The sequence below is a fragment of the Wyeomyia smithii genome, chromosome 2, assembly GCF_029784165.1.
Source record: "Wyeomyia smithii strain HCP4-BCI-WySm-NY-G18 chromosome 2, ASM2978416v1, whole genome shotgun sequence".
Lineage (NCBI taxonomy): Eukaryota > Metazoa > Arthropoda > Insecta > Diptera > Culicidae > Wyeomyia > Wyeomyia smithii.
In genome coordinates, this window is record NC_073695.1 from 218,244,832 (window position 1) to 218,258,685 (window position 13,854).

General features: G+C 39.2%; 2 protein-coding genes across 4 annotated transcripts in view; one reads left to right on the plus strand and one right to left on the minus strand.

Moving 5' to 3' along the window:
• Positions 1–11,667, plus strand: part of LOC129721553 (uncharacterized) — a 196,948-nt gene extending 185,281 nt beyond the window's left edge. For all 3 annotated transcript variants that reach the window (XM_055674254.1, XM_055674256.1, XM_055674255.1), the window contains 5 exons: positions 8,131–9,508; positions 9,574–10,691; positions 10,742–10,912; positions 10,999–11,116; positions 11,175–11,667. In XM_055674254.1, coding sequence (XP_055530229.1) covers positions 8,131–9,508; positions 9,574–10,691; positions 10,742–10,912; positions 10,999–11,116; positions 11,175–11,214 — 2,825 coding nt within the window. In that variant the 3' untranslated portion in view covers positions 11,215–11,667. The remainder of the gene's footprint in view (positions 1–8,130; positions 9,509–9,573; positions 10,692–10,741; positions 10,913–10,998; positions 11,117–11,174) is intronic.
• Positions 11,586–13,829, minus strand: LOC129721554 (tRNA pseudouridine(38/39) synthase). The gene is made up of 6 exons (XM_055674258.1): positions 13,646–13,829; positions 13,112–13,245; positions 12,961–13,052; positions 12,047–12,905; positions 11,832–11,983; positions 11,586–11,765 (listed from the first exon to the last, which is right to left on the minus strand). Exons 1-6 carry the CDS (start codon positions 13,718–13,720, stop codon positions 11,665–11,667), a joined length of 1,413 nt encoding a protein of 470 aa, XP_055530233.1. The 5' UTR covers positions 13,721–13,829; the 3' UTR covers positions 11,586–11,664.
• Positions 13,830–13,854: the final 25 nt, after the last annotated feature.

Genomic DNA, 13,854 nt, shown 5'->3' on the forward strand with positions numbered 1-13,854 from the left:
ACTCTACTTACGGCTGTACATTAACCTACGGCCGGGCGAATCGGTTCACGCCGCTTTTCGCGTTTAGCCTGGCACAGACCTAATGCGCACGGCCAACACAATAGAAAGGTGTTTTCACATTGAAAATTAGACACGGTTTTACTGGAGTAAGTGTTGGCAAATGCATCTACCGCTAATACCGCCGCTATCGTACGAAAGCGCGTCGTTTCATGTGGGGAATAATATCAACAACGAAAAATGACGCGCGTCTAAGCACACCCGAACTGTTTCGCCGTGCAGCTTCCATTTACTTCCTTATAACATCCACCTCATGGAAGTACCGGCTGCACCCACCGCTGAGGCTGTACCATACTGCTACTGGTACCCAAAACTATTAACTCTTTAAATTAAGTGTTTTATTTGTCCTCAAAAGAACAATTGTTCAATTCCATATCGTATATAATTAGGGTTACCATTTCGTCGAAGTTAAAAATCAGGACAACTTTTTTCCAGCAAAAGTTTGGTCTACGCTATTTTTATATTCTGAACAAAATGATCCAACTTTTCCATTAGAGGAAGTGCCGGCTGATGTACGGCAAAAATCTCGCCCGATCGCTCGTGTTGGTGATGATGATGGTCCCACCTCTTACCCCTACAAAGGTTTGAGAAAGACGATTTATCTACAAGATAATTATTATAAAACAATTAAACCAGATAAGCAAACAAAACGAACTGGTTTTCATCACAGATATAAATTTCTTCACAATTGATCCAATGCTTTGCAGCGATTCAAATAGAGAAAATATTCGTCAAAAATCAAGTAATTCATCGACAAAGCGTTGTCGGTATCAATTTATTTGCAACTGTCAGCCAAAAGACATTAATTGCATCTGAGTTAAGCCAACATCCAGTGTAATCATCCACAAAGTCGATACAATCCCGACGAGGCCATTCCTGCCGTGATCAGCAAGCAAAGCACAAGTCCAGCTGTCAACTTCGATGTGATTTATAAGAGAGCCCCCACCTAGGGAAGTCGAAAATATTTCCAACTCGAAAATATCCTAGACCGGCTAGGAAACCAATGTCCAATGACAACCAACAGAACTAAAATCGTTCCGATTACTCTGACGAGTATCTTGATAATGTCAAAATAAAATAATAAAGGTATTCTCCATCTCAAATGATTAAATTTCTAAATTCAGTCCTTCATATCTGATCATCGCGCGCGATTTTCAAACCTTCGTAGACTACTCTTTTTTATTTTATACTACATCAATAATTACAAAATCCATCATCACCCTCGTGACGAACATAATAGTTTTTCAGTGCTACCATATTCCTTTAAAAAGCTATATAAGCAGAGTCCACAGAGATCATCCGTTACAAGAACTTCGTCAATTACAGTTTAGCTAAATTAAAAAAAATTAAATAACTGCTTAAAATTCAGCTTTGACGTGTGAAATGCATAGTCTCTTGAATTCTGATAGCGTCGCCGTACGTCTGATGTGTCTAGGCATCGAATTGTATACATTTATTCCTTTAAAGAACAATGAATTTTGTGAAGCACTAGTTAAAAAATGTGGTGTTCTAATTTCTCCCGCATTTCTTGTGTTATATCTATGGATGTCACTTCCTCTAACAATTCGATCACACAAATATCGGGGCAGCAATCCATTAGCTACTTTAAAAATGAACACCATTGTCAGAAAAACAATTCGTTGCTTCACCGATAGCCATTGCAAAGCGTCAAGCATCAAGGACGAGGAAGTGTATCTATTGCATCTCAAAATCAACCGCATTATTTTATTTTGCAAACGCTGCAATCTCGATATTTGTGTTTCATTTGCCAAAAATAAAATGGAAGTGCAAAAGTCTAAATGAGGAGAGATGATTGATTTATAGAGATGAATCTTGCTGAAAGTATTCAACTCCTTTTTCAAACGACAGAGGATTCCATATTTCTTGGCAATTTTCTTGATGACATTATCAATGTGAACATTGAACTTTAGCTTGTCATCAATAATCACGCCAAGATATTTGATCTCACTCACGCGATCGATTGTCTCACCATCAATTTCAACTGAGACATTTTCATTTACACGGTTTCGCGAAATAATCATGAATTTTGTTTTGTTGGTATTCAATTTTAGCTGTTTGAATTTCAACCATCCGCTCAGCGATCGCAAATCTTTGTTTAAATGCAATATGGCTTCTTCGAGATTTTTAGCTGCAATGAACAATACTGTGTCATCAGCAAAAAGATTTATGTCACAAAAACGTAAGACTCTTCTCATATCATTAATGTACATAATAAACAAAATAGGCCCTAATACACTTCCCTGAGGTACACCAAGAGTGTTCCTTATGGGATCAGAGGTAAAATCATTGAAAATAGTCCTTTGAGTTCTGTCACACAAGTAGTTTTCAAACCATTTGTATGCAGTACTCGTAATTCCAAAGCGCTTTATAGTTTGTAACAATAAGGGCCTAGAAATCGTTTCAAAAGCGCGTTTAAGATCCAAAAACACCGCAACAATAGTATCCTTACGCTCAATGTTTTCTTTCCATTTTGCTAACACCAAATTCAATGCAGTTTCACAAGAATGTCCTTCCCGATATCCTGATTGTTCTGGTATCAGCAAACCGTTAGAGTTCAAATATTGTAACAGTTGGCCTTTTACAGCAAGTTCTAAGATTTTCTCTAAAGTGTGCAACATATTGATAGGACGAAACTCTTCGGCTTTAATCGTCCCAGCAACTTTTTGTATCGGAATCACTAACGACTCCTTCCAAATTTGTGGCACGTGCCCCGTTTGTAATGATTCGTTTATAAGGCCAAGTAGATCGTGCCCAATAACATGAAAACAATCTTGAATAACTCTAGCATTAACGTTATCAATTCCAGCCGTTTTATGAAGAGAAAAACATATGTTTTTGAGTTGTTCTAGTGTAAGTTGGTGAAAGCTTTCAAAACTACAATTAACATTATACGGCCGTTTTATTTCATTCGGTTCATTAACCAATTCAATTGATTTATTGATCAATGAAACACTTTCGATGAAATAATCATTGAACTTACTTGCAATTGTTGCTTCAGAATGTTCTTCAATGCCATCAAAAGTTATGGACCGCGGATTAAAATTGCAAGGTTTCAGTAATGACTTCAGTATTCTCCATAACTCTTTGCTGTTGTTTTTATGTTGATCAATTTTCCCCTGTATATATTCGCTCCGTGTTTTGTTCAGAGATTGTGAATATATATTCCTAGCAACTGTATAATTGTACCAATCATTATCATTTGTTGTTCTACAAAACTTCTTGTACAATTTGTCTCTTTTTCGCCTGAGGCGCAAAAGATTTAGATTGTACCAGTTGTTCGAGTTCTTAACAACAACATTCTTTTGTTTGACTAACTGATTAGTACAGTTTTTTAAAACATTGTTCAAAATAGTTGCTTTATCATCAAGGCTACGAGATAGGGAAAAGTCCAAGTTTCTTGCAACAAGCTCCGAAACCTTTCGTTTCGAGTAATTTTTCCAGCACTTAAATTTCACTTGATTTATTTTACTTCCCGTACCACAATTATTTATAACAATCGTTTCATGATCGGTAACTTTTAAATTGGGACTCACCATTGCAGAAACGGAGTCAAAATTAGTATAAACGTGGTCAATCAAAGTCCTACTATGTCTGGAAATACGGGTATACTCATTGATTATTTGTTTCAAATTGCAAAATTCGGCTAAGCGCTTCAAATGATTTGAAGGCAGAGGCCTGAGACGTGGTGACCAATCACAGGGCTAGTGATTTGTTTAATTTGAAGGCAGCCACAGGTGCAACCCTGACGGTCCATCCAGCTCACCTTCCGACTAATGAATGTAGCTAGTTTTCCCAGAAACACTCTTTTATAGCCGAAGGGCACTACGAATTAGGCCGAGCCTTTCAGCTCAGTTGTTCCATTCTCTAATGTTCCTCAGACAAATTATTCGACAATTCGCATATGATTTTTGTATCCAGCGAATAAACACCGATGGTGCTCTCACACACGCAACGGTATCTTATTGCGGTTTGTAGTATCAAGCGTGAATTAGACGGGTGCGACAGATTTAAATTGCTAGGATCCAACACAGAATGCTTGCTTGCGTTGTCAAAAAATATTAACTTTCAATGACTTGTTTATTTGCCTTGAAAAAGGCATTTTGATTTTCAAAATTGGATTTTCTGATGGCAATCTTCATGCTGCCCAAACACGGGGGAAATAATGGCAGTCAGGTGACACACGCTGAGAAAAACCGCGCTGCTCCTGAGACGTGATGACCAACCACAGGGCTAGTGATGCTACTAAGGAAGGACGACTGCTGTTGTCGCTGCCTAGAACTATTATGAGCGGCCTCGGCTGAACAGGCTTTTATATAGGCCAAATAGCATGTTTTCAATTAAGTATGATCAGATTACCACCCAAGAATTTCTTTCTGAAAAGGTATTGGAAACAAACTTGACTGAGGTGCGAACTATTCTCAAAAAATTCAAAAACATTAAAGCACCAGGAGATGATGGGATTTTCTATATCCTTATTAAAAGACTTCCCGAAAACTCTTTAAATTTTTTGGTAAAAATTTTTAACAGATGCTTTGCACTAGCACATTTTCCTACGAAATGGAAAAATGCCAAAGTCACTCCAATTTTAAAACCCGAAAAGAATCCAGCTGAGGCATCAAGTTATCGACCAATTAGTTTACTCTCCTCTATTAGCAAACTTTTTGAAAGAATAATTCTTAATAGAATGATAACACATATTAATGAGAACTCAATTTTTGCAAATGAGCAGTTTGGTTTTCGCCATGGGCATTCCACTACTCATCAGTTACTTAGAGTAACAAATATGATTCGAACTAATAAATCTGAAGGCTATTCGACTGGAGCAGCTCTACTAGATATAGAAAAGGCATTCGACAGTGTTTGGCATAAAGGTTTAATAGCGAAAATGTCAAATTTCAGTTTTCCGCTTTACCTTACAAAAATGATTGAAAGTTATTTAACTGACCGCACTCTTCAGGTTAACTATCTAAATGGTAAATCTAATAGATTGCCTGTTAGAGCTAGTGTGCCTCAGGGGAGTATCTTGGGCCCAATCTTATATAACATTTTTACTTCTGATCTTCCTGATTTACCACCAGGCTGTGAGAAATCTCTGTTTTGTGACGAAACAAGCATTCCCGCAAAAGGAAAAAGCCTTCGTGTTATATGCAGTCGGCTACAAAAAAGTTTAGATATATTTTCTTCATACTTGCAGAAATGGAAGATTTCCCCTAATGCTTCTAAAACACAGTTGATTATTTTTCCTCATAAGCCAAGAGTTTCATTTCTCAAACCCACCAATAACCACGTTATTGAGATGAACGGTGTCGTCTTAAATTGGTCTGATCAAGTTAAATACTTAGGGCTAATTTATGATAAGAATCTTACTTTCAAGGAGCACATTGAAAATATCCAGTCAAAGTGCAATAAGTATATCAAATGTTAATATCCTCTTATCAACAGGAATTCCAGACTTTGTCTCAAGAATAAACTGTTAATTTACAAACAAATTTTTAGGCCAGCAATGTTATATGCAGTTCTCATCTGGACGAGTTGTTGTACAACCAGGAAGAAGACACTTCAAAGGATTCAGATTAAACTTTTGAAAATGATTTTGAAGCGTCCTCCCTGGTTTAGCACGAACGAGCTACATAGGTTCACTAATGTAGAAACATTAGAAAATATGTCAAGCCAAATTATCAACAAATTCCGACAAAAATCGTTGCAATACTCGATTAGCTCACTTTATAGTCAGTAAGATAGTTTTAAGTTTATTTTAAGTTTTTTTTTATTCCTTTTTTCCCCTTGACAAGTAGGTTTGATAATTTTCCTACAATTACATTAACTTAACTGCGAAAGCTTATAACATTCAATTATATAAAAAAGAGTACAAATACATATATATAATAGTGTTGAAATGTCACCATTTGTGGCAGAACACACAATAATAATTCTGAATAGATATTAGTACATAAATAAATCATTACAAACATTCCCCCCCCCCCTATTAAAAAAAATGTTTTCAATTGCAAGGTATATGATTCTGTCGACCGTGCTTGGGAAGCAATCATATAACGACCAATCAGAGGTCGAATTTTTCGTTTTGACAAGGCTTGACTATTTTCAATAGTACAATAGTGCGAATAACAAAATTACAATTATCTTCTTTTGGGAAGAATCTTAAAAGATTTTCCAATTTATTGCTACAAGTACGAAGAAAATACATCGAATACTAACCGATTTATTAGCATTTGAAATTGGACATGTTTTTCACTTTTTTCGTTTTTAGATTTTCATTTCACATCGCTATGTAGCCGAACTTCCTTAGAGAAGTATTCTACTTCAAAAGAAATTAGTGTAAATAAGTGCACCATGTAAGTAAAAATCGTCAATAACTAAAGAATGATGTGAGATAAAAATAAACTTACTTCGAAGAAATTGTTTGTTTCGTTATAGCAAACATCATTGAACGTTGAAAAAATGTAGAGAATCACTATGAAAAGTTAAATTAAAAACAATTGATTGTTAAGGGTGATGTTTAGAAAACTCCACAAAAGTCAATTTAAAAAGATATAAGTATGATAGCTTCAACAAAGTTGTTTATTTCAAAATGTGCTATAACTTTACCGAACATAGAGGATTTTTGTATTTTTAATGGGAAAAATAAAATTCGTTTTTCACTGTAAACCGGAATAATCACAAAATTGCGACTTTTATAACATGGGGAATAATTAATGGAACAACTTTGGCGTTCATTTTTTTGGCTTCAATATCATTTTTTTGGGTTAAAATTATGTCGATCACATTTTGTAGCTTTGGAAACAGTGTTCATTGGGGGGCTTGTGAACGTTTTCCACAGTTTTATACAGCTCCCAGGAACCAGAAATCGCTATCTTGGATGTAAAAATGGTGTTGAACATCATGTTCCGGTCTCTAGACGTCAACTCCCGTGCCCCGGATATTACCAAGGCTCTGAAAATCATTGAGTTCAATTAGTATATATTCATAATACTCGGAAAGTCTTGACTGCTTTATCATTTAAGACAGGGGTGGTTACCACGCTCCCTTTCCAATACTTCTGTAACTGCATCCTTTGTAAAAGAATAGAAGACATATTTTAAATTCCACCACGGAGTTTTTGCAAGCTCCCCAGATACACACGATTCGCTTCGTGGCTCTTTTCAAACAAGAATTCACAGTGGCGTCTGTAGTCGATTTCGGGCCTCTGGACATCATTCGATATCCACCTTGGAAGGTATTCGTCCTATATACAGTTAAATACCTTTCAAAAACGGAGGTGACAATATCGTTATGTCGATGGCTGTAGGAGAGCGTGATTCACTCACAATCAACCCAACTGGTCAATGTTCTAGCCCACGCTGAGAGATTTTTTGGGGCAAAAAATCTGTGGCAACATGCCTTCCTTCCATGTTGACACCGATTCGTTAGTTAACGGTTCGTTTCATATTTTCCTGTGAACTCATCACTGCGATCTGAAATATTGATCTTTTGTGATATTGCTCGGGTGTTGTTTCTATTATTAACAACATCACAACAAGTAACATGATTATTATAATTCGTGCCTGTGTGTATGCCCTTCCTTTTTTATGATTGCTATTACGAGCCCCGCTGCCTCCAGCCAATACTGTCGCCAATAACAACTTCCTTGAGACGTTTCAACTAAATGGCCCTCTGACCAATTTTTTGTGAAAGAGATTTATTTTTGTCAACAGGTATTTGTCGAGGTTTTGTAGAATTCTACGTGAAGAAGGGTTAATGAGGAGCCTGAGAATATACTCATGCTAAAATCCGTGTACATCGAATCGGGTCGTTAGCTAGGGTCTTTGGTTGATTCGCCTTCGTGGGTGTCGGGGATTGGCACAGCAGTCGATTAGATCGACGGGAAACAATCTATACAATTCTTGAATCATATCTTCGGGTATTCGATCTGACTAGGTTGACGATGAGCACATCACACTATAATCTGTATATACTATGGTTATCTTTACAAATAAGATGCAACAAGGCCAATAATTATTTTAACAAACGCAATCTTTCAATTTCTATTTCCAGTGTTTACATGGGGACGAAAAATGGGCAAGAAGTTCGATCTGCTGCGACGCGGTAGTGACGCCCAGAAACTTCCAGTGACTCCGTCTTCTCCGGTTCGCACGCCCACTTGTGTGTCCATTTTCAACACCGACACTATCAAAAAAGGTAAAACGATACCGCTGAAGGCGTACCAGCCAGGAAATGATTCCTTGGGGAAGCTAAACAGCGAGCGTTCTTCCGGGACGTTCAAAAATTTCTTCTACCGGATGGGATCCACCGGAATGTTGAATCATCGGTCGAATCAAGTTCAGAAGCAGCTACAGCAACAACCGCAACAGCAAGAACAACAGCACCAGCAACAGCAGCACCAAGACAATCAACATAATTCGTCACCTCAGCGCACTGGTTTTACTGGAAAAAATAAAATGGATAATCACTCGGTGCTGTACCGCAGCAGCTCGACAAGTCAGCTGAACTCGTCGTCCTACATCAAGTGTGACGATCCTACCGAGGGCATAAATCTTGCCAACAGTAATCACAAGAACGCCTCTAGCAGTACAAATCTCAACATGTCGCCCATGAATCAACCAAACTCGAAACAATCGTCTTCGGCCAAGTCCTCCAGTTGTGACGATATAGCAAGAGTGGCCGCATCACAGGATCAGTTGTCTAAGAAAAATCACTTTCCGTACGCTTTTCTTCGGTCAAAGTTATCGGTTCTGCCAGAGGAGAATGGCGGCTCTGTTCTAAACTACAATCGAATTAGAGAAAATTTGTTACGATCTGGAAACCGCGGATCGGTCATCAGTTTGCGTTCGGAGTTGGATAACATTTCAATAACCGACTCACAGTTGAACATTTCCGATCACGGGGATCATTCGTATCATTCGGGAAATGATTCAAAATCGTTGATAGTGTGCGATCTGGACACTGTGTCCAGAAATAACTCCGTGAAGACCCTAACCGACGAGCAAAGCTACGCGGGTAACTACCAAAGACTGAGCAGTTGTCTCAGCAGTAATGAGTCTGGCTATGATAGTGACGGTCGCCATGCCGAAGATAAGATGGACGAAAATGGGTCCAACTCGGCAGCGAACAGTTTGACACTGCAGCATGGTTCAGCAAGTGTGGATTCGTACGCGGATGCCATACGCAATAAGGATCAATCATACATGTTCGGGAGCCGACGGCGGCTGTCCTCTACAAGCTCGATCGCCTCCGTGCAGAACATGGATTGCAGCGCGATCAGACGACGCTTTCGACAAATCAAACTGGAGAAGCAACGGATGGATGAAGTTATCGGCATTGAACTTACGCCACAGACTGTTGGTATGGACGAAGGGGACTGCGAAACGAGGTACCTAGTGACGGAGATCGACCCAGAAGGAATTGCCTACAGGTGACTGTTCAACTTATGTTTGGTAATTGGTCATTTTAATCTATTATTTTTTTTTTTTCGTGTAGAGACGGGCGGCTGCGGATTGGTGATGAGATTGTCAACGTAAACGGGCACCATTTACGTGGTCTGCAATCTCCCAGTACGGTACAACGCATACTATCAACATTCGTTAACAATATTGTAGACCTTGTCATTGCGCATGACGAGCTAACTACGTTCAACACCGACCTGCACCGGAAAATCAAGATTGACGCCAGCGCAAGCAAGCATGTCAGCGAGCTGGAAGTCAATAGCGGAGGTACCGGTGCGGACGGATCCATCACAACCAATGGCAATAACCCAAAACAGCAGCCTGGCCAGGGGTCAGGATGCACGACACTGATCAACTGTTCAACGCCAAATGCGACCGGATGCATCAAACAGCAGCCGTCATCGAAGGCGACTTTCCCCATGTCATCAATAAACTCACCGACGGATTACGTTCCGGTGTATGCAAATCGGATCTCGATTTCCAACACCATCTGTGACGACGAGAAGTGGCAAATGTTGAGCAGGCAGCGGAGTGAGGCGCTGGTTCGGAATGGATACTCACAAATCCTTGGTGCGAAACGAGTGATCAAAGATAGTGATGAAGACGTCATGATTGTTACGCATGGGGCCCGCAACGGTGGCCAATCAAGTGAAGCAGGACTTCACACGCTTTATCGCCCAGTATCCCAAGGTAATCTCAGCCGTCATTCCTCGATTGCTCACTTGGCTGAAGGCAGCAATGACGATCACGATAGCGGTGACGCCAGTTCGGCTCGACCAATCACGATGATTGAGGTAATTTCGGACACCATCCGGAGGAATGTACCCTTCGGTAGCGTTAGTAAAAGTAATCGACAGGCAAACCTTGACTATCGGTCAATCAAAATCAAGAAGCCAGAGGATATTCCAAAGACTGTACAGCGAATTCGGCTGAAATCCTGCGACGATACAAACATAGTGACCAGTTTAGACACGGGTCACGAAGCTGCTGATTGCTCCAGCACACTTGTGGACGACGGAGCAGCGCTTCAACGATCCAGAACGGTGCAGAGCATCAGCGGACGAGATGAGCTGGACGGTTCGATCGATGGATCGAAGTCCGAGTCCTGTGTACGGATTCTGATCAACGACGAAGGGTCGTCGTACATCGAAGGTAGTAAAGTCGTTTGCTCTCTCCATTTTTCTAACTTTATTTTTCTACAGGAATTCACAAATGCTCATATCTTACGGTCACTTACTATAAAGGTACCGGTATGAAATCGCTTGGTTTCAGCATCGTCGGTGGGAGAGACTCTCCGAAGGGAAACATGGGTATTTATGTGAAAACGGTCTTCCCCAGTGGACAGGCTGCGCTTGATGGTAACCTTATAGCTGGTGAGTAGTAATGTTAAATGACGCTCATTTAAAAGCTAGCTTTTTGGTTTGTACAGATTTCACAGAAGAATATTGTTGAATTCCAGGTGATGAAATTGTTTCCATCAATGATGTGCCGGTGCTCGGAATGAGCCACTCGGAGACCATTGGACTGTTTAAAAATATAAGGGAGGGACCGGTTATGTTAAAGCTGGCCAGACGAAAGTAACTAGCGAACTTTGTATAAAATGCCATGTATAACTAAATATCTCACTATTTTTAGATACCAACGCGCCAAATCCGTGGATATCCTTCCAAACTAAACTAATCTTATGTGGCACCCTAGCCGAGTCTTTCAATCCCTAGGCTGAATACCAAGATGTCTTTCCACGTTTCAACTCTGAATGTAATTCTTTCGATTTCACTGGCTTTACGATGCCTCCGGGGTGTTTCGTTTCGACACAAATTAGCCGTACGGCTCTTGCACTTAATTCTAGTCACTGTCGTGTACTTAATGTAGCAATTGGAAGTAGGTTTCATCTCGTTACGACTGCAATAGGTTTTTTTTAGAGTAAGCTATTTTTTGTCGTAAGATTGTAATGGAAAAGTTTAATTACTGCATCAAATGTCGTGAAATTTCATTAATGTAAATTTACAGTGCACATTTACAACAGAATCAATAATACAAAGAATATACAGCAATTGTGTACAAAACTTTATTAAACTAGATGGAAACGTAAATAAACAGATTTCACCACCGTGTTTGCAAATCGTCAGTCCTTTGTTTCTCTTGGTGTGCTTTCGATGACTTCCTTTTGGTTCACCTGAATGCGTCGTTTTTTCGAATAGTGTTCAATGCGGTTCTCTAGACTCTCTGAAAATCGAACAAAAAAATTAATTAGGAACAAACATCGATTATTAATGCACTTTTGATTCTTACCACATTTTTTACGTTCCATCAATGGTATGTATTCCTTACGTTGGACTCCTTGAAGAAGACTGGCAGCCTGAAAATTGGGTGTAGGTAGAGTTTCGAAGTGTCGACCATATATCACATGCAGAGATTTGAGCATTTCCCGACACATAGTTGATCTGGAAAGAGCGAGCAGAACATCAATTCGCTTGGTTTTGACACGTAATAAAAGTTTAACATACTTAACGCTACTGGCAGCCCACAGCGCCTGAAGTTCGGCAATCGTCCGCGAGAGGCTTTCCTCCTCGTAAACCCAATCCCGTAAGTCCGATTCCCCATCCACATTGTCATCTTCCTCAACGATTGGCGCATTTTTATCGAACAATTCCGGATCAAAAGTGCCTTTCCTACGAAACTCACATTCGTACAGGTTGAGAGGCATATCATTAGCCAGACTATACTGCGGTTTGCGAGGATTACTCTCAACATCAAGCAATTCTCGGATCACATTAGGTTTCTCCTTCCCCTGCCCGACTAAAATAAGAATTGCCATAATGCATCGAACCTGATGCCAGAGAAAAGCTTTCCCGCGCAATTCAAAATACAGCATATCGTAGCTGGATTCCTCTCCGTCTTTTCGTGACTCCTTAATAAAAGCATAATGTATATTCCTCGTAAACGTAACCACTCCGTTTCCTACGTCCATTTTGCACAAGTTCCGGAAGTCGTGCAAACCCACCAGAAACCGGCAAGCCTCTTGCATTGCCGCTACATCCAATTCCCCTCGAGGGAAAAAATACCGATATGTTCGAGAGCTACAGTCAAAGCGAGCACTATAGACCGGATTTACCATGGGCATCCAAGCAATACACCGGATGTCTGGTGGAAGAACGCGATTTAACAATTGGCAATAGTTGAGCTCTGCAGTGATCGATTCCGGCTCCAGCTGTTTGTCTAATGGAAACTTTGAGCGCACATCTAAGCTGACAACTTGATGAAACGCGCTGACTCCCTTGTCGGTGCGACCACATCGGTGGTAGTTTGAAGATTCCCGATTTTCTATCAAGCAAACGCGGGTAAGCGCATTGAATAGGTGATACTCTACGAAAAGATTATTAGATCACAGTAAAGTCTATTTTACTTAAAAAAAACTTACCAATGGTATTCGCTGAGTCTTCCTGCGAGGCATATCCATGATAGTCCCATCCCAAGTAGAAAAAACGCAGCAAAATATGTCGTTTGTGGCATCTAAAAACGAAATATACTGAATGCCAGTTAGAATTTTAAAGTTTCTAAAAATGACTTACTTTGAAAAATCAAAACTCCGGTGCTTCTTCTGGCGAGTGACGCATTCTACCGTCTTTGAGCCCGTTGTTTTCTGAATTATATTTTTTAACTGGAAATTTTGTGACTCCAGCTGAATAATTCTATCAACGAGTTGCTGTAATCAAGCAATTGAATTGAATCAATCATAATAATATTATTATTTATTTATAAAATAAATATGAGAATCATAACAGTAGTATAATAAACTTTTTTTTTCATTACGATATTCTGTTCACACAAGATTAAGCTGATTGAAATAATATTGAGTTAACCATAGGACTATAAAAACTAGCAGGAATTTATTACAAAATCGTTTCAGTTGAAAGTGACTAAGAAACAAAGTAAATAAATTTTGAAATATTTATTTATATTATTAACTATGAAAAATTAATACTTTTCATTGTCAGCAGTACAATAGTATAGTTGATAAATCAACCCAGTTAAATTGACTGCTGAGAATATTTGAGGAATGATCCTTGTAGTTAATTTTCTATTTTATATTAGATCTCTCCTACCTCTTTTGAAAAAGCCTTCAATTCCTCTCGCGAGTGTCGCTTAGTCTTTTTCACTACTTGCACGGAATAATCCATTTTCCACTAATTTATTACGTTTATTCAGTGTTTTGCAAGAAAATGCACATTTTTAAAAATATTAACTGCCTGCAAGGATGTAAACAATATTTACATCCCTATCCGAAAACATGTGTATGACAGCTGGCTGCGTG

Excerpts from the sequence above, each read along its gene's own strand:
- LOC129721554 (XM_055674258.1), bottom strand. The coding sequence starts at position 13,720 with ATGGATTATTCCGTGCAAGTAGTGAAAAAGACTAAGCGACACTCGCGA. Across the intron at positions 13,246-13,645 it reads TGAAGGCTTTTTCAAAAGAG|CAACTCGTTGATAGAATTAT; the intron begins GTAGGAGAGATC and ends GCTTGATTACAG. Across the intron at positions 13,053-13,111 it reads CGGAGTTTTGATTTTTCAAA|ATGCCACAAACGACATATTT; the intron begins GTAAGTCATTTT and ends TTTCGTTTTTAG.